Raw genomic sequence first — 24,723 nt, forward strand, 5'->3', positions numbered from 1 at the left:
ATGACGGATATAACCTAAAATAAAATTAGGCGGTGTCTGCAGGAATCGGGGCCAATATATCTTACGTACTTACTTTGTAAAATTGTTTTGGGTTTTTTTAAGTATAATTTTGTTTTAGATCTTTCTTTTTGTTGGAAATGGGGGAAATGTAAAGTAGGTACGTGTCTGGCAAGGCAATCCTATTGACAGCTGGCTGTCAATTATCGGTACATCCGGTATATGTTATAAAAACAAAACAATCGGCGTAATCAGCGTAACAGGTATCTTTTTAATCATAAAATTATAAGATAAAGTTGTTTCGGCAATTTCATTTAGTATACGATTTAGTGCCAAAATATCTCGGAGACTAAACACCACTTTTTATCACATAATACTTCGACTGACAAGAAGAGTTCAAAGTTCAAACAACTTCAAAACCCCTTCAAACAAATAGTTTCGACTAAAGTCCAAGGTTTTTCAGTGTTTTTCTTAAAAACATTAAGTTTTCTCACTCTAATCTGTATTTTCTGTATCATAGAAAAGTGTTATTTTTAACTTTATAACCTAGTTACATGTTAAATTTTTACTGTGTTTACATTCTCTTATCAAATTGGTGTTTTTTACGCCAAAATATCATTAATTTTTATCCTGACAGCATTACACATTCCTTTTTCTTATTTTTTATTTTTTTCAGGATGTTTCCACTAAGAAGAATCGTTGGCAATGCCACCAGGCTAATGTGCAATGTGAGGCCGATGTCTTCTAAGGGTCCTCTGGTAGACCTGACAGTGGACAACGATGGTGTTGCTATAATGACCATGCAGAGATTGCCCGTCAACAGTCTCAACTTGGAGGTCCTACAAGAACTGAGCAAATCTTTGGATGAGGTGGCTAAAAACAAATCCAAAGGAATGATTTTGACATCCGTAAGTTGCTTCTTTTGTTTTCGTGTAAAAATAAGATTTTTTTATTAGTGCATCTGCCACTGAATAGTTTGCCTGAGAACATTCGTCTCAAACCAAATAAAAGTAAATTTTAAAAAATACATAAACCCTTTTAGACTTGTGTCCTGGCTAATTCATGGTATTTCTTGTTTATTTGGTTAATTTATGTGATACACTTATTGTGATATACATACAAATTACTATTAGATATAGGTACATGTTATTACTATACTCTTTCCTGCATACAAACTGTTTAATCAGTGTATATTATTTTAGTATTAAGATTTAATAATTAAACAAATTATATTAGGTTTCTACAATCTACTCTACAAGGTATATTCTTTTGTTACAAAATACTGTTATCGAATGGAATTATGTAAGAGTAGTTATAAATAGGTAAATTGCTCTACCTGCGATACTATAATAATATTTTTCTTGTATTTAACAACTATGATAACAAGTTTAATCATTGGTGACCCCACCACCCTCATAATGATATAAAATATATCAAAATATTTTTATATAAGTACTGTCCAGTAAAACATAGCCAAGGGAAGACCCCAGTTACTGAACTGCTAAACACAACTACAAACCATCTGATAAAGACTTTCAAGTTAATGGAAAATGGCAGTGCACTGAAAAAAAAATGTACTTTACAATATTATTTTGGGGCAGAAGGCAAAAGGGAAACCACTGCTCTATTTTTCCCTAAAAAGTAGCATGGAGAGAAATGCAACACTGACAAACACGTGGCTCTTAAATTATATTGTGACAATATTATTTTCTCAAAAAATATATTTTTTATTATCAGCCTCCGTGGTCTAGTGGTTAGAGCGTTAGGCTCATGATCTGGAGGTCCGGGTTCGATTCCCGATGGGGACATTGTCAAAATCACTTTATGTAATATTATTTTATTTCTTTATCATGAAATTCAGAGCTACGAGAAGTAAACCAAAAAAATAAATTCAGACAGTAATATAAATTCCCCTCTTAATTTTTTTTATGTTTTCATATTTTGCAGGCATCCCCCACTGTGTTCTCAGCCGGTCTCGACATCATGGAGATGTATAAGCCTGACTTCAAAAGGGCAGAAGCCTTCTGGACAACTCTTCAAGAAGTTTGGCTCAAACTTTACGGCTCTAACTTCATTACGGCAGCTGCTATTAACGTATGGAAACAACTTTTACATTTTATACCTACAGTACTATTTGCACTATAATTTTTTTTTTAAGATAGATAAATATTTAAAAATTCAATTAAGTACTTGTAATTTTTAAAAATTGATTGTAATTTATTAATTAAATAAGGTAATTCTTTATAATTTAGGTGTGAGCAAGACTTTCTACCCAAACCAAATAACCGTTATAAATTGCTTTTTTAGGTCTGGCAACAAAAATTCATTTTTGTCATCACCACACCTTACCTCACCTTATTACACCTTATTACCTGTAGTTCAATATTTCAACGCATATTCTTATTCTTCTAGGGTCATGCCCCAGCAGGCGGTTGCCTTCTCTCCATGTCCTGTGAGTACCGTGCCATGGTGTCCGGCAAGTTCACTATCGGTCTGAACGAGACCGCCTTGGGAATAGTCGCTCCTACGTGGTTCATTGACACCATGAAGAACACTATTTCTACCAGGGAAACAGAGTTCGCACTTACTAGTGCCAGACTGTTTACCGTTGAGGAGGCTCTTAAGGTAAAAATGAGTCAATTTGCTAAGTTCTTTTTCATACAAAATTTACTTTAGATGTTGATTATCAAATTATAATTTTAATGTAGTATAATTTCAGTAAAATTGGCAATCATCAATTCTCAAATTGCATTCCAAACCTTTTATTTCTCCTCAAATCCTCCTTTTCAAAGGCAAATAAAGAGCATTTCTATTTCTAAATCCTTGGTATGGTATAGTAGTGGGCTCTATTTTCCGCATTTAGACACATGGATGGCCCACTATGCATATAATAAGTTTTGGCTATACTAGCCAACCTTTCTCCTTCCTTTCTAAATCTTTGAAGTTACATGTTTTATATTAATTTTCAGGTGGGTCTAGTCGACGTAGCTGCTTCAGACAAAGCAGACGCAATTGAAAAATGCAAACAATTTATTAAGAAGTTTGACAGAATCCCGTCTTTTGCTCGCGCGGTGACTAAGCAGGTCGTACGAGAGGAACCGATTAGAAAACTGATTAAGAATAGGGAGCATGATACAACCATTTTCCTGACCTTCCTCAAGGATCCTAAAACGCAAGCCGCTTTAGGCTTTTATATTGAGAATTTAAAGAAAAAGGCAGCTGCTGGCAAGTAAATCCAGCCAAATACATAAAAAAATGTACTATAGTTAACATTTATAGACTGTCCCTGAAAAATTTAAGAGAATTGTAATCAAAAGTCAATGCAATCAACAGTGTAAAAAGTTTATTGTAAGTATTATCCATAAGGTAAGACAACACTATGTTTTGATAGTTGTATACGAAATAAATATTATCTACCATTTTTAACAGTGTAATTCATAATTAATAAACCTCTTGATGAGCTCTTGTGAGAATCTGACTCAATAAGTAGATTGCCGTTATATTTATTTTAAATTGCCGCGCGTTTTATCTAAGTAGACTAAGTGACCAAAATACTTACTTATAAAAATCATTAGAATGTCGGAACACAATTCTACACGAGAAACAATACATATTGTTTGTGGTAATGATATTTCGACAAATACTACTACGTCATCGTACAAATTCGATTCGTGCGGCACGTACTAACACTTCTATGTCGACCAACTAAACTCGCACCCAGTTTTTTTTTTGACGTGACTTATTGTAGATTTGCCGCAGATGGCATTAACTACTTGGCCGGGCAAATGGGGAGCGTTGGAGGCTCTCACCCGTTACAACGTTTAAGACAACAGGCCTGAGGGTGTGACCAGTTGGGCGCTAACCTAGGCTCAGGGCGTCGTCTGAGAGGAAAAATATTTGAAAGAATTAATCGACTCTAGTGGGGTCGATAGCGATAAGCGCTGATTGAGGGAAATCGTCGTATCGGGGTCCTAACGCACCCAGTGTGCGCGCTCTCGTAATACTTAAAAGGTTGGAATTGTTCGTGCGTGTTCGTTACGGATACGCACGAGTCAGATTCGTACGATGATCCCTACATCTTTCTCCACTCAAATTAAGGTTGTAATTGTCAGTACTCATCGCCCAGCAAGGCGGCAGTCTCGCGGTCAACCGCGTCGGTGATGCTCATCTGTTTATCTGTCCAGTCCTCGCGCTCGTTGTCTATAAAGTAGTTAATCTCCAAGATCCTGTCGCGGTTACGCTTTATTTCGTTGCTGGAAATAATACAAAACAATTTGATACAACAATTTCGAAGTAGCAAGCCTGTACTTGAACCGGCAATCTGGACTAGTCCTATATAGAACATGACTATTTAATGTAGTTATCTAAAGTCTGACCCGCCAGCCGTTCCGGGCTGTTTTTTTTAATAAAATAGGTTGGCGTTTGATCACAATCTCACCTGATGGTAAGTGACGATGTCTAGGATGGATCACGCTTACCTAGCAAATGCCTATTCACTCTAGCCTTGAAGACTCCCAGATTGGTTCATAATCATCAGTAATCCGAGCACCATAATTGGTTCATCTCATATTAGGACTTCAATAGCACTTGTACCTGCTGCCTTCTGACTTACGATCACAAGCATGGCTTGAGTGTCTTTCTGATTTTCTTTTGTTTCAAGTATTTGATGCATACAAAATACCACACTCACTCATTGGTGCTGTCACACAGATGGTCCCTCCAAGCGTTGGCTCGAGTCATGAGCAAGTCTTCCCTGGCGTCTATGAACCGCATGTGGCTGTCAGATGACGCCGCCACTAGGTTCATCATCTGGTCGCGGTCCATCATTACCTGGATGGACGAGGTTATGCTCAGCGAGCGAGCCTAAGAGCGCTTTCATAGATACAGGGTGTTAGTGATATCGTAACGAAAACTGTAAGGGTGATTCTGTATTGATACCAAGTGGAATTTTGATATTAACTCAGAATCATAGTCTGAATCATCCCCCTTAGTATTCGTTACGATGTCACTAACACCCTGTATGCAGTCGTCTTACAATAAGCTGCTGCATTATCGGAATTCGCTTGAAGCCCTAGCTACTGCACACACATAATAATATGCGCCACCTAGCTGTGCTACTGCGGCGTGTTCTAAGATGTTGGTTGACGCGACGTCTAAGAATACCGATTTTGAGCTGAGTTGGTCTTCCTGAAGGTTCGAGTTAACATCTTGGAATACGTGTGTTAGAAGCGCTGTAGTTGCGGAATGAAAACCACTATATTTGAAAGCGCTCTAAGGCTAAAAGCATGTAGACAGTTCCGGAAGCCTGAGTTTGTATTTGTGGGGACATAGGGTATGGGTTGGTGTTTCTCAAAGGAAGCTTTATGCATTTCTAGTCCGCGCGGCTTTGGGCTGTTCGCTGATTATGTCAAGTCAGTAGTACCGTTCAGTGACATATGGCTGATGATGTAATTGGCTATCAGTCTTCCAATAAAAATGAAAATATTTAGATTTTATCAAGAAGTAAGCACTTAGTGCCTTCTCCACACCCTCACTTTCCACCCACGCCACACGACAGCACATACTTCTCCTTAACGGCCTGTACCATCGCCATCTCTTATTGCTCCGTGGATTTCAACAAGAAATCCCTCCTTGACCTACCTCGAAGAGTTCAGCCGGCACATCGCCAAGCAGTATCTTATTGCCCAGCAGTTTAGACAACGCTTCGAACTGCCGCATGGACCACACGGCCTCATGCTCTCTCCACGACCCGAACGCGTTTCGAGCATGTTCCAGAAGTTTCGTTATCATGTCCGCCATATTCACTGAGAACTGGATGCGGGATTCCTGGAGTGATTAGATAGGAAGGTTTAATTATAGCCGTTATGAGAAGCTTTCATTCCTAATACGTAAATTTACCTCCATTTGACAGGACCAGCTAATCATGATAGTCAATTTTGATTACGCATACTCCAAAACAAGCAAGCATTAAGCATTTTTTGTTTGCTTAGATTGATTATCGTTTAGAGGACTTTTACATTTACAGAATCTAGGTAGTACGGTCACGAGTACTAATATGTATACACTTTGAAACCATGTCACATTAACTTTTTTGATAAATAAAACCGTAAGTCTCATTAAATGTCAAATAAGATAGTGCGACAGGGTTCTAAAGTGGGTACATGATATTGCTCATGACTGTACCATCCTAGGTGACATATTGCGAGCGCATAAACATCGGAGTTGAAGTAGTCGCCCTAGCCGAAATCGGCTGGATCACATCACACACACATTTCTATCAAGAAATTCGCAACGGTAACATCGATTTCGCGTATTTCTTTGCGGTAATTTCTTGATTTGGCGTTTAATAAAAAGTACTTTGATTTGAGTAGTTTTCAACAGACCTCGCATTGCTCAAACAAGTTCATCTCAAGGGTCATGAGCTTCTTCCACACGTCGTAGAGCACGTCGTTAAACTGGTCACCCAGCTCCACTATCTGTGGCTCCACTTGTTCCAGGGTTGCCTTCTTCTCAGTGAACTTTGCGATCAGTTCGTTCATCTGGTCTACCAGTGGTTTTTTCTTAATTTGGAACTCTTTTAACACCCTGTCGCATTAATGTTAAAACAAATGTGAGATGGATAGTTTGGTTTGATTGGAAGCTATTTTCTTGACGTGTCTTATTGTAGTTTTGCTGCCAAGGGCATTAACTACTTGGCCGGACAAATGGGCAACGTTTAGGGCTTAGCAGTTATAGAACGCAGTAGCGTTAACTAAGTAAGAAGTAAGTATAATTATCTCCTTCTTCGTAAGTTTGTGTTTTTGTATGTGATTTTTCATAACGTGATTCTTAGAAGATTTGCTTTAGAAAACTACCACAGTAATTATATTTCAATTACAATGAACTAAAGCAAATCAAATCAAATCAAAAGTATTTTAGCGTGATACTCTTTATTCACTTTATGTCATAAACCTATGAAATCATTACAGTCTACATTCCGTGCTTCGGAAGGCACGTTAAGCCGTTGGTCCCGGTTACTACTTACTGATGCAAGTTAGTAATCGTACATGAGCCATGTCAGGGGCTTTTGGCGGCTCAATAGTAACCCTGACACCAGAGTTGATGGGGTTGGTAATCCACCTCACAATCCACACGATAGAAGAAGTCTACATTTGCTAAAAACACACTGCTTTTAGCAACCAGCAATTTTAGGCGCATTCTCTGTTAACTTGTTAACAACGCTGTAGCAAACAGTAGCTCAACGCATACTTACTCTTTACTCTTTTCAACGCTTTCAGCTAAAGCTCCATTAATGAGGTCTTTGAATAGTTTGATCTCATATTGGCGGTCACTGTACGCCCCCTGCGCCCATTCCACTAGGGTTGCCATCGTATCTACGTATTGCTCTTTATATCTGTTGGTAGAAAAGTATTATAAATTGTCGTTTGAAATCTGCTTATCAGTGTATAGCGTGAGGTTATTATGTCCTAGGTTAGTTATTAGCATAAAATTCAGTAAAGTAAGGTGCGTCGACCCACCTAATCGGTATATATTTTTATCTTACGGTAAGCATTTATTTGGGTCGTTAAGTTTAGTAATTTTGATAGAATCAAAAATCAAATCAAAAAATATTTATTTGGACAACATAAGATCCATAGGGTTAGTAACAAAAACTTACATACTTAGTTTACAAAATAAGGTGGACGATATTTGGATTTAAATCCGCCCGCCATCCCAATCAGGTGGCACATTAAGGGCGAATCGTATTTATCGGCAATCGCATTCAGGATTCTGTTGGTCAGAATGCTAAGCTAAAAGTAATTCGCTACATTAGACTTCTGTTGCGCAAAAAAGACGTTACGATAACTTTACTGTGTTATAGTGTAGTAAAGTGACGTAAATACTCTTATACCTACGGATACTTCACCAGTCATGTTGTATACAAAAGTAGTTATTCAAGTTTTTTTTGCTGTTTTCTCGAAATATACTTTTGTCACTTAACGGCATTTTAAAGTATGAGGGGAAAATGTACGTATGTATTTAGTAGCTTGTGCCCGCGGCTTCGCACGCGTTAAATTCGGAGTAACTCCGTTCCTCTTTCCTAATGTACCAATTATTAGCTTCCTACCTTAAAAACTGCGAAAAGTCCCATTTAAATTTCAACCCCCCTTTAATGGGGTTGGGGGCAGATTTCAAAATAAAATGATGTAAGATTTTTTTGTTAGTCACAAATAGTCCGCGTACCAATTTTTAGCTTTCTACCTTGAAAATTGCGGAATACATTTTAGGGAAGTGGGGGGTTAGAAAGAGACAAAAACTAGCCTATAACTCTCTCTGTCCCTTCAACTATCTCCACTTAAAAAAATCAAGTCAATTTGTCGCTACGTTTTGCTGTGAAAGACGAGGACAAGCAAACAGAGAGACACACATACACTTTCCCATTTATAATATTAGTATGGATACACTTTACTTCATCATCATCAATTTAAGAGCCACGCTCTTGTCGGTGCAGCATTTTCCATGCTACTTTTTTAGGGAAAAATAGGGCAGTGGTTTCCCTCTTGCCTTCCGCCCCGCAATACTCTGTCTGGCGCAAGTGGGATGGCGCCCAGAGCAGTCTATTACAAAGCCGTACTAGGACTCCTGTCCTCCGCCTCTGAATAGTACTGACAGTTACTGCTGCCCTCTGTACACCTTACTTACATATCAAAAAAGGTTATAAGTTCACCACCGACTTTGAGCAGCAACGAGCCATCAACGTCCTTCTCGAACATGGACTCGAACATTTCTGGGCCGCTCAGGTACTCGACGAAGGACAACGCGTAGAATTCCACCTTCGCATCATACTCCTCCTTGGCTATTCTCTCGTTTTCAGCTATTTCGTCAACCTCGTCCAGCTTTCGAAGTAGACCTCTGCAATAGTTTGGATGAATATGCACTACTAGGCCTCAGTATCAGCAGATACATGTCGATTATTGTCTGATAATGAGAACGGAATATAACATAACATAGCGTCACGCCTATATGCCCGACGGTGTAGGCAGATACATTACACACCCACTCCTCGCCAGCTATGTTTAAGTCCTATATACTAGGGGGGCGAGCCTATTGCCATTAACCGGGCTCGGATCCTGGAAACCAAGTGGTCCCGGTTACTACTTACCAATGTAAGTACGTACTAGTGTGTCCGACCAGGACTATCACGAGATAACGATAACGTTGATCACAAAAACAAAGCAATAAGTAGGTATTGCCATTTGACCTTTTTTGACATTGCGCACTTTTAAATGCGCAAATATATCGCAATATTGCTTTATAGATTAATTGAAACAATATGCCCCTTTTCACCCTTTTGAGCTTTACACTGTTATTAAGTAATGATACCTGAACAAAGACCGTCCAGCCTCTCTATCTTCCTCGGTGATGGTCTTATAATCCAAGTAGGTGACCTTCGTAAGCGCGGACTTGAGGAACTGATACGCCATCGGGTCATCTGAGCAAGGGTTGCCTTTGAAGCTCACTGAGCGAAGGAAACGGAATCTTCGAAGGTAAGCCATCTAAGTTGACAAACGATAACTTTTAGGAAGAAGTTATTATTTCGAAATATTTTCCCTCGGACGGGATTTGAACCCACAGATCTTTGTCATATCCCGGCCGAGACGTTTTCGGTCTAATTTAATCTTTATAAGTTCTCCGATGACTACTCCAGCGGGAAATAGCACACCTATTTTTGTTTTTATTTTATGGAGTAAGTAGGCTACTCCTATTTCAACTACTGCCTACTCCAGAGAGAAATATGAGTGATCTTATGTATGTAAGTTTTCCATAAGTACGGGTAAGTGCTTTATACCTAATAACAAAAGATCATTACTGGAAATTGATAATGCTTAATTCCAGCTAAAATAACATTCGTGTGGTCACTGTACACTTTAGGGCACGTACTTACCTCCTTAAAATCTTCAATAAGATTGTCTCCAATACTGAACACCAGTAACTTTGTAAGGGTATCCATATTTTCTAATTTCCTTATTTTATTGTGAAACAAACTCAACACCTCTATGTTAACGAGTTCATCTAAATTTTCAATCTTCTCAATCTTATTGAACGACAGGTCTACTTCGTTTAAATTTGGTAGTTGGTCTAGATTTTCGATTTTTTCAATCAAATTGTGGGATAGTGTGAGTTTGGTGAGGGACTTGAGCATCCAAAGGTGGTCTATGCGGAGAATGTTCTGGAACTCGAGGCGAATTACGGTGGTCTCGTCCAGATGGACGCCTTCTTCGGCGAACAGTCTCCCCGCTTCTTCAGTGGGCCCTGGGGAACATAGTTTCAAAGTTGTAACGCTGGAAGCAACATACGTGGATAAACTCCCGCCCCGTTATCCCAATAGGGTGGAATGAGCCATATATCTACAATTAATAACCTTTGATACAAGTTCTAACACATATTATATGAATAACAATAACGCAATGAAAACATAGAAGTATTGTCATAATACTATTTTATATACCTAGTTATCTAGTCTATTTTTTACAGTAAGTAAATGATATATACGGACTTAAGAACCTACCACTATCTCCTACCACACAATACACCACGTAATAGCATTTTTTTATACTTATGTATTTTTTCTAAGAGATCGCTTCCTGCCTAACACCTGTGGAATTTGAAATATTTTTTTAAGATCGGACCTTACCATGTTCCAGTATACATCGAGTGAGCATAGCATTGTCGATGACGCCCGGTTCTATCGCGGGGTGGATGATGAGGGAGTTCAATGACCTCTTCTCGGACTTTTTGCCGCCCCGCCCCGTCAGGGCAGCAAGCTCATCGTCGTCAACGTTCGCCATACTCGCCTACTCAAATAAAATGTTCATACAAAAACAAACCGCTAAATGATCACATTGAAACCATGATTGAAACTTTCTCCCTGTTTATGCACGTTGCTAAGTTACAATGTGGTTACAAGTATTCGATGCATTTTTTAGAATTTGATCGATTCACGTAATCATTGTAAATCACATAAATGAACAAGCATAACATTAAGATATATAGTACGCCACAGCAGTTGCATTTAATGCACCGAGGATTCGTGCAGGCAACTTTAACCATTTCAGTTTTAAATATTTCCGCCGATGTTCTAAAATCTAAATGGACGGAAGTACCCACTTGTGTTCGAAAATCTGATATATTCCGGAGGTTACCTGATTGCCAATATCATACAATCACCATCACACCAATCACATCCTGGTACAACGCCTTTACGATGATAATATTAATTTATTAATATTTATTTTTTAATTTTTTTTAGATTTTTTATGCAAAAGAGAGATTGGTCTATGTAAAAATGTTGTTTTTGAACGCAAATTTAATGTGTTCTCATTGAATTATTTTTACAAAGAGTAAGTTTTACGTATTGGAGATTTATTACTCGTTATCTTATATATCTAAAAAAATCTGTAAATATGTAAAATATTCGATAATTAATTAAAAATATCATAAACAGACACCTCTTACCCTCCTCGCTTGTTGCAGTCGGGTAAGAAATATGCAAAGAGAACAAACTAACCATTTTTGACATTTAACGTCGTGTTTTTTTGTCATTTTGTGGTTTTGTGCAAGTGACAAGTGAAATCAGTGAATTCATTTGATAAATATTCGATTATTTTCTCAAAAATGTCGTTTTTCGGGGTGGGAAATCCTTTTTCTACGCCAGTAGGCCAAAAAATTGGTATGTAATTAGGTCAAATTAGTATAGGCAATTAATTGTGTATATTTCTTATCCCGTAATCAAAGTACCTTTCTTTTTGTTGCGCACTATAAGATTTCCTAATTTCTCTTTGTTACTGTTTTACTGTACCAATACATTTCATTACATTGTGAAACTTTGATCATTTTAATAATAATTTAAACATCGAATTATTCTATTAAACAGCTATTAACTTGCAACTCTTTTACTATCGCTTCCTTTATATTTCTTTGTAGAGCAAGCTACCGATGGATCTTTGCCGTCAGAGAACTGGGCGCTGAATATGGAGATATGCGATATTATAAATACCAGTACAGATGCTTCTAAGGATGCCATAAAAGCTATAAGGAAGCGGCTGACGCAGAGCGCTGGGAAGAACTACACCATAGTGATGTACACTCTGACTGTCCTGGAGACTTGTGTCAAGAATTGTGGAAAGATGTTCCACATGCTCGTGTGCAGCAAGGAGTTCATAGGTGAACTGGTGAGTTAATTATCAGAATACTGTTTGCTTTTATTTTCCTTGTGTGTTTCCAGTTGGCTCGGCCATTATAGACAGTGATTCAGATCACTACCTATCATGGTGATTTAACAGAATGCTAGATGAAGTGTGGGTAGTTGATCTTTCAGTAGTTGTATCTCTGCCAAACTCTATTGGTAATATAATTATATGCTCTTATGTTATGTGTTTGGTGTGAGACTTGTAAATGTGAATGAAGGACCCAAATACCTAATTATTGAATCAAATCAAACTTACTACTGCTTACTTACTTTTCTTGCTCACAAACAAAACATAAAAACATGTTTATGGCTATTGTTGTTGTTTTATAAATGTTTTTACGTTTTTATTATTATTTTAAAAAATAAATGAAAAAGAAGGAGAGAAAGAGGCAAAAGAAGTAAAGGTAATCGTCAATATTATAATTTAAATTTAAGGAAAATTTTAAAGTTATTGGTGTTGTAACAATTATTACAAGAGAAACAAGGATATTTTGTAGCTTAAGGTTCAATTTTCATTGAGTCATTTAATACTAACTGTGGATATCCTTATAAAAATGAAACATAATGTGCAATGTTGTATTTAGCCCATTGTTTAGTATTTTTGAAATCAGTAGTATCACTTACGTGACTTCTTATCAACTAACAGTGATATTGACTTTGCACAATGTTATCAGATTAATACAGTCTTGGTCTTTATTGGGAACAAATGTTTTGTTAAAATATCACAAGATGATGACTAATTCGAGAGACATGTCTCAAGAGCAATTTTTGTCTTCTAAAGTTTTGAAAGGGTGTTTAGAAACAAAATTTTTCTTATAAGAAACTTGTGTACTTTCAAAATAATGTACTAATTATAGTACAGCTTTTTATTTTATTTTTTTTAAATAATGCTTCATAAAGACAATGTCTGTGTGTATATGTTTGTATGTTGTCTGTCTGCCTAGTTAAGTCTTTTGTAAATATTTCCTTGTAGTTTGGTGCAATAAAGTATATTTTTTATGTCTGCTTGCATTCTTGAAGCTAACAGACAATCATTAATCAGTCCTTACCTAACCCAATGAAGGAAATATTTCAAATTCTCTTGATTAAATGCACAGTAGAGCTTACTGTACTTAAAACGGTGAGTAATATAAACAGTATCTGTCATTGCCACTGCCCTGTTATCTGTCATTGAATAATTATGCCTATTACTGTTTTAATCCTTGAGATATCAGACTGATAGATAATGTCATTTAGGTATGTTATTTGTTCATCTAATGTCAGGTTTTCCCAGGGGAGATGAAAATAATAACATGCCACTTTAACTGTCTGTACTTTCTGTTTTGATAGACTTTATACCATCTTCAGTGTTCACAATTCAAAAACTGCTACAACAGTCTTCGATTGATTTAAAAATCTGGTGTTGAGTGGAAATGAAAACCTCTCAATTTTTTGGTTTGCTTTTTGTCAACAGTGGATTTTTCAATTATTTGTTTTTTAGACGGACTAAAGCAATATCATAAATGATTTTTTTTTGTTTGAAACAAAACAGTAACAATAAAATGTTCCCAGTTCATTTTAATATAACATGTTTTACGAATATTTCCATTTTATGATAACAACTTTGTTAAGATGTTTGGTAATACATATTTAAATTTTATAAACCTGTTTTTGTTTTCGCCGCCGGCAGCATTTAATGTAATTAATAAATAAATGGAACCATAATAATAAAAAAAAACTATGCAAATAATTTCTAGTGATTATAGCTGAATTATAAATTATGTATGTAACCATTATGTACTATGTAGTAGTAGCAACATAAAGGTAACAACATAATTCTATACATATCTGATCCAAATATTAAGCAACAATTTTTATAATAACCTATTTTTGAATAATTATGTACCTGAGCCATTGCTCACTCATATCATACTTTTAACAGGATAATTACCTATTTTTCAATGGAAATATTTTTTATTTATTTATATTTTTTCTATATATTTTTTTGGAAGAACGTGGTTATATTTTATCTCTGTCAGTTTGAAACATATACCATGGTCATTTAAATATAAAAACTTGAAAGCAAAAGATCCGGTTGGAAGCTGTCGTACAACATATTCCTCTTAAAAATATTCTTGAAAAAATCCTACCATCAATCAATTCAATTCATTTCAATTCTCAGTTATCTTATTTATACTGTTGCAGAGCACATACTGGCCTCTCCTTTTTATCGTCAATCATTTTAAATTGCAAAATTCTTATTCCATTTCACAATTCCTTTTATTCTGCTGCTTTTATTACCATACTATACAAGATTTCGCCCCGCAACTCAGTTCGCGTAAAATTCGACTATCGCGCGCGGTATAATCTTTTCCATCACCCTTAACGGATATTTCGGGAATAAAATGTTCTTTTCTGAACCTCAAACTATCGCCACGAAGATTTTGGAATGGTTCAACGGTTTAAACGTGAGAGACAGACAGACAGAGTTACTTTCGAATTTATAAATTATTAATTTGTATCGACATATATCCATAAAAACATATTTTTACATATTTTACATAACATAATTATACAGAATTAATTTCCACTCTTCAATTTTCTTCACTTCCACCCAATACATTATGTATGTAGTATTTACTATACAAGTATACATATACAGCATAACATTACTCCCACACCTGTTTCGTTAGGTGATGTAATCAAATATGTTTCTGGGCCCTAAGTGATGTTAATTAGGTACCGACTTCGTCATTTACTTAGTGTATTATGGTTCTGAGCGAGTGGGTTATATTGTATGGTGTCGTGTTACAATAGCGTTAACATGGATACCCGCACATCGCGCGCGACGAGATATTTGAACTTATATATTTTTTTTTATCACGTACACGTAGTTGCACAGCGCATTTATCGCAATGCATGCGATAATTAGTGCAGCGCGCTATCTGAGCTAGGTTTACCTCATCCCCTCTCTTTGTCTTACTTTAGTCTTCATTCGTACGGGCGACAGACGTCACACACACAGATGCGCGTGTACGATAACGTCATTGTGTAGTGTCTGTGTAAAGCGAGGTTTGTATGAAGTGTCAGGGGTGCGCCCGAAGCCCACGCGTCCGAAGTAGCAGATAAAAAAAAATGGAATGCGTAAAATGGTTTACTGTTTCCTTCAAGGTGATTCATACCTGTTTGATGAGTCGTAACGTCATCGAACCTGATAAGAATAGGTGGAAAAGTCATAAAATATAGATATAGATAGGTGTATAGTGGGAACTATATACCTAGCCATTATATACCGACTTGTGGTAGGTCAATAAAAAATGAATACCGATTAGATTAAGAAGTATTACACGTTGTAATTTGGTCTAACTTAAAGCTCGATGAAGCGTGGGTACTTAGTTCATCTTGCGATGGATGTGCATAACGACTACATACTTACATCAGTAAGTAGTAACCGGGACCTACGGCGTAACGTGCCTTCCGAAGCACGGATCATCTTACTTTTGGACAATCAGGTGATCAGCCTGTAATGTCCTAACCAAACTAGGGATCACAAAGTGATTTTTGTGATATGTCCCCACCTGGATTGGAACAAAATGGTGTCTACTACTAGTACCAAATATGATATGATAAAATTGTTTTTCTTGATTTCAGGTGAAGCTAATTGGGCCAAAGAATGATCCTCCAACGGTGGTGCAAGAAAAGGTGCTCAGTTTGATTCAATGCTGGGCCGACGCCTTCCAAAACCAGCCAGAATTGCAGGTAACCTAAATTATTATGACGACATCCTGACAACCATTTCCAGTATGGGTGTTAATGACACCGCCACTGTAACGAAAACTTTGGGGGATGATTCAGACCATGATTCTGAGTTCATATCAAGCGGAATATCCGGCAGTAATACATGAAAACTTTTAAGTGTGCTTTTATTATTTGGAGCACCTCGCTGCTGCGTGAAGGTGTTTGGGTTAATAGCCCAGGATCCACGGCTTCACGTAAATGGGAATTCAGATCATGGGAGATCAGAAAATCCGAAGGAAGTCCGTCCACTGTTTTAACCTCCTAAGGCCGAGATTTCCAGACACAATAGTTAAAGAATGAGGTTTGGATTTTAAAAGGACATTCGGTCTTACGACAATATACGGAGTAGTCGAGAACCTTTTTCTGTTCGGTACGATTTACATTTCTCTAAGATTGTGATAATAATATCTGATATAAATACCTTCTAAAAAAAAACATTTCAAAATTATTACATAACATAAATAGCTTACACACGTCCCACTGAAGGGCACAGGCCCCTGGAACCGAACTTTAAATTAAGCACAGTATCTTTTCACTCGTATAGTTAATTTATTTTACATTTATTTAATTGTTTTTCAGGGCGTAGTACAGGTGTACAATGAACTGCGGTCGAAGGGGGTGGAGTTCCCTATGACAGATCTGGATGCTATGGCGCCTATCTTTACACCACAAAGAGTAAGCACGTTCAATCGTTACTTTTAAATTGCATGTGTTTTTTAATATCTGAATAACATATCGTCATTGGAAAGACAAAATTAAATTAAAAGGCAATTTTGAGAAAAAGTCGTTTAGAGTATTTTTTCGTTTTTTTTTCAAGTTTTTATCCATTTATCCAATTTAGATGACGTAAAAGTAAGATTACATTGGTTTTTCTTTTATTTATTGAAATATTTGTAAGAACAAGAGCGTAGACTAAATGTTAAACATTTTTTGTCATTGAAATTATGACTATTGGTATTATTATGAGTATTAGTATTATGACTATTGGTATTATGAGTTGTGGGGTATCCTTACTTTTTGACTACTACTAGTAGTTTTTTTTCACCGGGACAGACAATGGTAAAATCTATCATGTGTGCACTGACACGTTTCTTTTGTCACTGTCCACAGAGCGTGCCTGACGGCGTGGAGACAGTAGCTGGGTCTCCGCCGCGCTCGGTGCCGCCGGCCTCGCCCGCGCGGCCGCCGCTCGACGCCGCTGGGACGGTGAGAACATTTAATTTTTCATATCATCAATCAGCCCCCACCATCCAACTGTGGGTATAGGCGTCCTCCATTTTGACCAACCTTTCCGGCCCTGTGCTAACCTCATCCACTCCTTTCCCGCTGTTGCGACGATGTCATCCGAACACCGGGGCGCTGGTATACCCATGGCTACCGAGGGTCCTTGTCCGCCGGCCATCCTCGCGTCATTTTTATGAATAAATATTGTCTTTTTTAGGCTTATGTTCTGACAAGTGTAAATAGCCAGGGCCCTGTTTAATAAAACTGACAATGCGACAATATTGTCAAAATATGTCAAATTTTACACTTTGTCGTCCCGTCCGAGTCAGATTTTTTTTCGATTTAAATTTTCTCTTTATACAGGATGGTAATGACACCGTACCGAATACTGAAGGGAATAAATTAGCTCATGATTCTGTGTACATTAAGTGGAATTTTCCATTACATTGTCATTAACACCATGTATACTATGGAATTTGAATGCCATATTGTGTTTAAAATTGCAGGTGTTGCTATCAGACAGTCAGACCAGCAAGCTCCGCGCAGACCTGTCCGTGGTTGAAGGCAACATGACCGTGATGAACGACATGCTCACCGAGCTCACCTCGCAGCCGCACGCGCAGCATCACGCCAGCGACATCGATCTGTTGAACGTAATGCAATACACTACTATTTACTGCACAAACACACGAAAAATAAAGTAACTATTACATTGCGATATAAGATAATTACACCGATTCCTGCAGACACCTCCTAATTTTATTTTAAGTTATACTCGTCATTTTCCTATCCGCCGAATAGGAAAGGGACAGATGATTGAATATGCATTCCGATTGACGTGTGCTGTCAACTTGATTCTTTCGGGTTATTGGCCAATATATCATTTTGGCAGGGTTTTTAAAATTCCTGCCTAAAATTGACGTGTGTTCCATTTTTGTGCCTGGCATAACGTTGGTATGGAATTCAAAATAATAAAAAAAAGTATATTTTTGCCACCTTGCCTCGATGTGACGCATTGGAGGAGATGTTTTATTTATAAGATTTGTGATTGTTTTGTTTTTTATCCAATAAATCATTTCTTGCTATAAACTTAAAAAAAATATGAATCAGAATCACGAGCTGAGTCAGTACGGTGTAACTAACACCACGTATAATTATTTTCCAGGAATTAGCAGACACATTGAAGGCGATGCAGAGCCGCGTGGCGGAGCTAGTGGGCCGCGTGTCCGGAGACAGTCCCCTGTGCGCGGAGCTGCTGCATACCAACGACCGGCTCAACAACCTGCTGCTGAGACACACGCGGTTCATCAACAACAGGTACAGTCATGAGTAATATCATGTACCCACTTTAGAACCCTGTCGCATTATCATCATCATCGGCCCATTAATGTCCCCACTGCTGGGGCACGGGTCTTCCCTATGGATGGATAGGGAGATTGGGCCTTAAACCACCACGCGGGCCTAGTGCGGATTGATGGTTATTAACGACAGCTAATGCAGCCGGGACCAACGGCTTAACGTGCCTTCCGAAGCACGGAGGAGCTCGAGATGAAAACTTCTTTTGTGGTCACCCATCCTATGACCGGCCTTTGCGAAAGTTGCTTAACTTCAACAATCGCAGACCGGGCGCGTTTACCGCTGCGCCACCGAGCTCCTCATTATCATATTTGACATATATTGAGACTTACGGGTTAATTTGTCAAAAAAGTTAATGTGGCATGGTATCAAAGTGTATACATATTAGTACTCGTGACCGTATACATATTTTATGCCGGACCTGTTTTACATAAACATAAACAGCCTATATACGTCCCACTGCTGGGCACAGGCCTCCCCTCAATCAACCGAAGGGGGTATCGAGCGTACTCAAACACGCTGTTTCACTGAGGGTTGGTGTTTTTACGTCTGATAGCCGGGCCCAACAGAATGTCATCTTACTTTTTCCGACAATCAGGTGTTTCAAGCCAGCAATGTCCTTACCAGACAAAGGAAATCACTTTGTAAGACACAACAACCGGCGATTATCCCTGTATGCACTATGGGAGTGCACCCAAAGACAATTCCCGGTTCGTGTAGGACTATTTATTTATTTATTTATTTATTTATTGCAACACACAACAGGACATTGACAATACATGATAAAATATACAGTTACAAACAAAAACTATTGCAGATTATGGGAACAAAGGGAACTGGGCTATTGGGTTGGGGATTAGTGGACCGGGATACTGAGGCTATGGGGGACTATGGCACCTGCTCGACCAAAGATATAATGAGCAGGCGGTAACTCGCCACTCCCTGGATGGCCCACCTATCATTATTATTATGTATGTTGCTTCCATATCTCGGGCCTATGGAGTCCCGGACTTTTGGAAGGCGTGTGTGGGGTCGAAGCCAAAACGTAGAGGCCCCTTAAGACAATTTAATCTACATGTGGTATTATTATTATTATGGAATATAATTTTGTAACTTTGTTGCAGAAATGCGGCGACTGGCGCAACACCCTCCGCCATTTTGGGCGCTGCTATGGGAGTCCCCGGCACTGGATCACGTAAGCTTATTTTTAAGTAAATCTTTAGCATATATCTTTTATATTTATGATTGCGAATGGTCGTTTACATTAGTCCATACTAAAAAAACTTATCGAAAAATTTTAAAAAAATATTAAGCCTAATTTTTTTTTGCAGCAAAGAAAAATGATGACGATGCTTTGATTGATCTCAGCGATGATGTACCAGATATTGCCAAACTGAGTAAGTTTATTGCTTTATTTTTATACAAAAATATGCTATTTCGATATGGAGGTCCCGGGTTCGAATACCGGTGGGAACATATCACAAAAATCACTTTGTGAGCCCTAGATTGGTTAGGACATTGCAGGCTGGTCACCTGATTGTTCGAAAGTAAGATAATCCGTGCTTTTAAGTTAAGCCGTTGGTCCCGGTTACTACTTACTGATGTAAGTACGTAGTCGTTACATGAGCCATGTCAGGGACGGGTCGATAATAACCCTGATGCCAGGGTTGATGAGGTTGGTAATCCACCTCACAACACTCACGATAGAAGACCCGCTACCCTACCCCCATTGCTTGCAGCCGTGAAGGAGGCCCCGGGCGAGAGCGCGGCGGGCGCGGCGCGGGACGAGTTCGACATGTTCGCGCAGTCGCGGAACGTCACCTACGAGACCTCCAAAACCGGGTGCGGCGTAATTCCTTTCTTTACTATAGGTGTACCAGAATCTGATGGCATACAAAAAGTAAAAAAAAATAATGATTTTACTATGGTAATGTTAATCTGTCACCTGTCAAGTCAAAGTACAAGACCCGTAAGTAGGACTAACTAGTCTTAATACTTTGTTTCGGTATACTAGAATATATTTTAAAAAAATAACCTGGACAGTTTTGGTTTGGAAATTATGAGGAATAAAATATAATTTTATTCTGTGCGAAAAAAAATCCAACTGTAATGAAAATATTCTAATCTAATCTAATCTAGCCTACTAGATCTCACTGCTGGGCAAAGGCCTCCCCTTACTCTCTCCTTTCTTTTCTTTTCTTTATGAAAATATTACAAAATAAACAGTAGCACGAAACCATTGTATAAGTACTTAACCTCTTAACGCCGGTATTTCCAGACACAATGGGTTTTGGATTTTAAAAGAACATTCGGTCTTACGACTTTAATATAATGTCCATATTGTCCGTCAATAGGTAAAAAATAAAAAGTATCAAGACGTTTTCATCCAATTACCCGAGTGTTGCTTACTATAGAAATTTGATTTCCCCATTTGCCATGAGATTCTGGTACACCTATAGCTTTGTGGCGGCCAACCAACCACAACCCCTATAGCTTCTATTTTTCAAATTTAGAACTGAGTATGTGATCCAAACAACAATAAGGAATTTCGTTCTGAATTCAAATTCTAATACACGATAAATTTAATAATTGATGTAGTTTCCTAGGTCTGAAATAAATTATGAAATTTTGATTACTAAATAAAGACAGATCTAAAGGTGACAAAAAACGTATTCTTTTTTTTCTATTTAACTTGTAACAGTAAGTGCGACATTTTGTCACGTTTTTCTATGACGTCACAGGTGGCTTTTTCATAGAAAATTCCATAGTAATTTCGTGTATTGACGTTTAGTAAAAAGTAACTGATTTGACTAGTTGGAAAGTACCCTGTTTGTATTTGGAAATGCGATCCGAATCCGTGATAGTCCTGTTCGGAGAACGCGTGATTTACATCGTTGTGTCACGGGTTTGAATCCCGGCTCGGGCTCTAAACCACTGTATGTCTTTATATATATTTTTTTTATTTTGCCCATTTGTGGGTCAGGCTAAGATCATAAGACCATGCTGCCTAGTCTTCAGTTATGTCTTTATAAGTTTGCATTCATGTTTGGACCATAGATAATTTATTGGTTGTCTGGATTTGTGCTGTCAATTCATGTTTTTTTTTTAACTATTTTCAGTTCCATATTTTTGCGACAGAAATTCCACTTGATATTAACTCAGAATCATGGTCTGAATCATACCACACAGTTTCCGTTGCGATGTCACTAACACCCCGTATAAAATGATATCACTTCAGCCATGTAGCAACTAACAACCCGCTAGGCTCACCACGAACAGCACATAGCAGCTTCTAAAGTTATCTTATCTGTACAGAGGCAGCAGCTACGCAGACAATATGGAAGACCAGTCGGCAGCCAGCCTAGCGACCGTCGCCAGCCAACGCGCTACGCAAGGACAGCCTCTGGTAAGATTGACCAAGCCTCTGTTATGTCAAGTGTCTTGCTCACAAGTTATAAATTTGTGTTGAAGGACCCAGTATACCCTATTTAATTGATTGCATGATTAGGGTTGAACAGCATTTCATCTTTCCTATGCTTCTGTCCTTTTCTGCGGGCTTAGCACCGTAAGCGCGCGACTCTTTCTCGCCTCGACATGCGTCACCGAAGAGACCGATGATCTCTGTCGCGGCGAGAAAGAGTCGCGTGTTTACGGTGCTAAGCCCTCTGTTATTCAGAACCGCCAATTCCTTGAGCAAAAGAAAGCGACCGCACGCTATCGCCTTGTCGATTCTGCCGCGTGCGGTAGCTCTCTCCCACTCTAGCAAATGACGGTCCTGAGTCTTTCCTTCTTATCGTGTGCGTTGTGTGGTGGAATACCAGCCTAATCAACCCTGGTGTCAGGGTTATTATGAGCCGCCAAAGACCCCTGACATGGCTCATGTAACGACTACTTACTTACATCAGTAAGTAGTAACCGGGACCTACGGCTTAACGTGCCTTCCAGAACGCGGATCATCTTACTTTCGGACAATCAGGTGATCAGCCTGTAATGTGTTATAAAAACTACGAAAGTGAAGAGAATAACATGCATAAAATTATTTTATTAGTTTTGTTCATTGTCTTTTAAAATTGAAACGTGCTGTATTTGCTTGAAGATTTACATGTTTAAATAAGGGACATTCCAGGCTTCTTATGTTCTCCAAAAACAATATAGATGGCGCTGTTCAGATTTAACGTGATAATTACCTATTTTCTAATTGTTCGGGGTACATAATAAAAAAAAAATCTAATGGCATATATAAAAATATTTTTTGCTTGATATTTAGATCACATACGTATAGAACTATGTTGCTACCTATATTTCTACATCACATATAATACCCTCGCACACTCACCCACTCACACACACACGCGCGCGCGCGCACACACACACACACACACACACACACATGTAACTAAAATATAAACCTACCTACATCAAAAATTATAACTTATAAATTAAACACTAACTTACATTAATTAACTTAAATTATCTAAACTGGTTGATATCTAAATAAAATTAAGAGGCTCAATGATCTGTAAAACTGTAGTTACCTAGCCTTAAGGGAAGTTGCGGGTCATTCCCAACACAAGTATCTGATTACTTACTGGGGACACCTGTCCAATAATAGTAACTGATTTACAGAAATAAATTCATTTTTATTATTTTTATTATTATTTCTTCTCTTTATTTTCACCAGAATAGTAGTGGGCGGAAGATGTGTTGTGCCTGGGTGTAATAACAAGGGTCATCATTTATACCCTAAAACAAACATAAAAGATGTTTGTCTGCTTTCCATGAAATTGGAAGGTTAAACGAAGACAAAACTGTGCAGCGCTATCTACAGTTTTTTTTGGGAACGTTGGTCTAACAGAAAGCTCAGTGAGGTGTGGGTACTTAATTCATCTTGCGTTGGATGTACATTCATGAGCAATATAATGTACCCACTTTAGGACTCTGTCGCACTAACATATTTGACATTTAGTGAGACTTACAGGTCAATTTGTCAAAAAAGTTAATGTGACATGGTACCAAAGTGTATAGATATAGCCCGACCGTACCTCTGACTACCTCAACTGGGATATAAACGTGAACTTATGTTATGTCATTGTGGTCTATTTCACTTTCATTATAGTTATGGTGATGTCTATAAATTATTTATTTGAAAATGTATGTGTAAGTTAGATAATGGTGCTGATTCTGTACTCACTATCTAATTTTATTTTAAGTTATACCTGTCATTTTCTTATCCGCTGAAAAAGAAAGGGACGGGTAATCGACATGCATAAAATTTATGGAACACACGTCAATTTTAAGCAAAAATCTAAAACAACCGTCTAAAAATTTTACATCGGCCAATAACCCGACAGAGTTAAGTTGACAGCACACATCAAACGGGTTGCATATGAGCGAGATGCTTATATTATTCGCCCGGGTTATTCATTCATTTTAAAATTAACAGTTGCCAATCATCCGTCCCTTTCCTATTCGGCGGATAAGAAAATGACGGGTATAATTTAAAGTAAAATTAAGAGGTGTCTGCAGGAGTCGGGGCCAGTATATATGATTTTATAACGTTATTATTTTTACTTCTATTTATTATATCTACAGATCTGCTTCTCTTCGACTGTTCTGCGGTATATTTTTTATTTTTCTCTTACTATTTTTATTTTGGTTTTTATTTCGACAGCCGTCGGGGATGGACCAAAGGGAAATCGATGAGATAGCCGCTTGGTTAGCCCAAGAGAAGGTGTGTGTTATATTTTATTCGGATTTTATTTTATTTATAGTACATTTCATTCATTAAATGATTATTTTATATATTATTTATTTAATTTGTATTATTTTATTATCTAAACACGTAATCGTTCATCTCATTCTGTGTTTCATTGTAAGCTATGTAACGCACGAAACAGACTCGTACTGTTAAAGTGAGTATAAAAAAGTAGTAGTAGTAAAAGCCGAAATCACGAAAAATATGTCATCTACTATACAGCTAGTATAACAATAAGTCATACGTACTTGTACCATACGTATTAAAGTGGGTTTACACTAAAAGTAGTGGGGACAGGGGTACGGAGCGGAATCGATCGACCAATCAAAGCGTGCGAGAGCGCGAGAAAATCTCGCGGTGATTGGTTGATTCTGCTAGTCTCCTC

At 37.9% G+C, this 24,723-nt stretch overlaps 3 protein-coding genes across 6 annotated transcripts in view; 2 read left to right on the top strand and 1 right to left on the bottom strand.

Annotated features, from left to right (window-relative positions):
* The first annotated feature begins 108 nt into the window (after positions 1-108).
* Positions 109-3,423, top strand: LOC126372540 (enoyl-CoA delta isomerase 1, mitochondrial-like). 2 transcript variants are annotated; one of them, XM_050018359.1, is made up of 5 exons: positions 109-260; positions 674-905; positions 1,945-2,091; positions 2,410-2,622; positions 2,967-3,423. In XM_050018359.1, the coding sequence occupies exons 2-5, from the start codon at positions 675-677 to the stop codon at positions 3,228-3,230; spliced, it is 855 nt and encodes a 284-aa protein (XP_049874316.1). In that variant the 5' UTR covers positions 109-260; position 674; the 3' UTR covers positions 3,231-3,423. The 2 variants fall into 2 exon arrangements, with proteins under 2 accessions (XP_049874316.1, XP_049874317.1); XM_050018360.1 differs by lacking the exon at positions 109-260 and adding an exon at positions 323-451.
* A 682-nt stretch (positions 3,424-4,105) lies between these two features.
* Positions 4,106-10,826, bottom strand: LOC126372650 (dynein regulatory complex subunit 3-like). Its single transcript, XM_050018499.1, has 9 exons — positions 10,673-10,826; positions 9,923-10,290; positions 9,361-9,533; positions 8,680-8,889; positions 7,250-7,390; positions 6,381-6,582; positions 5,638-5,823; positions 4,688-4,827; positions 4,106-4,250 (listed from the first exon to the last, which is right to left on the bottom strand). Exons 1-9 carry the CDS (start codon positions 10,824-10,826, stop codon positions 4,106-4,108), a joined length of 1,719 nt encoding a protein of 572 aa, XP_049874456.1.
* Positions 10,827-11,571: 745 nt separating this feature from the next.
* Positions 11,572-24,723, top strand: part of LOC126372483 (TOM1-like protein 2) — a 73,073-nt gene continuing 59,921 nt past the window's right edge. For 2 of the 3 annotated variants that reach the window (XR_007567166.1, XM_050018278.1), the window contains exons 1-12: positions 11,572-11,707; positions 11,962-12,209; positions 15,857-15,964; positions 16,583-16,678; positions 17,114-17,209; positions 17,734-17,880; positions 18,393-18,544; positions 19,708-19,778; positions 19,915-19,980; positions 20,323-20,425; positions 21,899-21,989; positions 24,255-24,314. Coding sequence is in view for 2 of the 3 variants with exons in the window: in XM_050018278.1 (XP_049874235.1) it covers positions 11,653-11,707; positions 11,962-12,209; positions 15,857-15,964; positions 16,583-16,678; positions 17,114-17,209; positions 17,734-17,880; positions 18,393-18,544; positions 19,708-19,778; positions 19,915-19,980; positions 20,323-20,425; positions 21,899-21,989; positions 24,255-24,314 (1,293 nt within the window). In the remaining variant the exon portion in view is untranslated. The remainder of the gene's footprint in view (positions 11,708-11,961; positions 12,210-15,856; positions 15,965-16,582; positions 16,679-17,113; positions 17,210-17,733; positions 17,881-18,392; positions 18,545-19,707; positions 19,779-19,914; positions 19,981-20,322; positions 20,426-21,898; positions 21,990-24,254; positions 24,315-24,723) is intronic. The other variant, XM_050018279.1, reaches the window with a different exon arrangement.

Source organism: Pectinophora gossypiella, chromosome 14 (assembly GCF_024362695.1).
Source record: "Pectinophora gossypiella chromosome 14, ilPecGoss1.1, whole genome shotgun sequence".
NCBI lineage: Eukaryota > Metazoa > Arthropoda > Insecta > Lepidoptera > Gelechiidae > Pectinophora > Pectinophora gossypiella.

Coding starts and splice junctions, on each gene's coding strand:
- LOC126372650 (XM_050018499.1), bottom strand. CDS start 10,826: ATGGCGAACGTTGACGACGATGAGCTTGCTGCCCTGACGGGGCGGGGC. Junction 7,391..8,679: donor CTTATAACCTTTTTTGATAT/GTAAGTAAGGTG, acceptor TTCTACCAACAG/ATATAAAGAGCAATACGTAG. Junction 5,824..6,380: donor ACTTGTTTGAGCAATGCGAG/GTCTGTTGAAAA, acceptor TAATCACTCCAG/GAATCCCGCATCCAGTTCTC.
- LOC126372540 (XM_050018359.1), top strand. CDS start 675: ATGTTTCCACTAAGAAGAATCGTTGGCAATGCCACCAGGCTAATGTGC. Junction 906..1,944: donor AAGGAATGATTTTGACATCC/GTAAGTTGCTTC, acceptor CATATTTTGCAG/GCATCCCCCACTGTGTTCTC. Junction 2,092..2,409: donor TTACGGCAGCTGCTATTAAC/GTATGGAAACAA, acceptor TTATTCTTCTAG/GGTCATGCCCCAGCAGGCGG.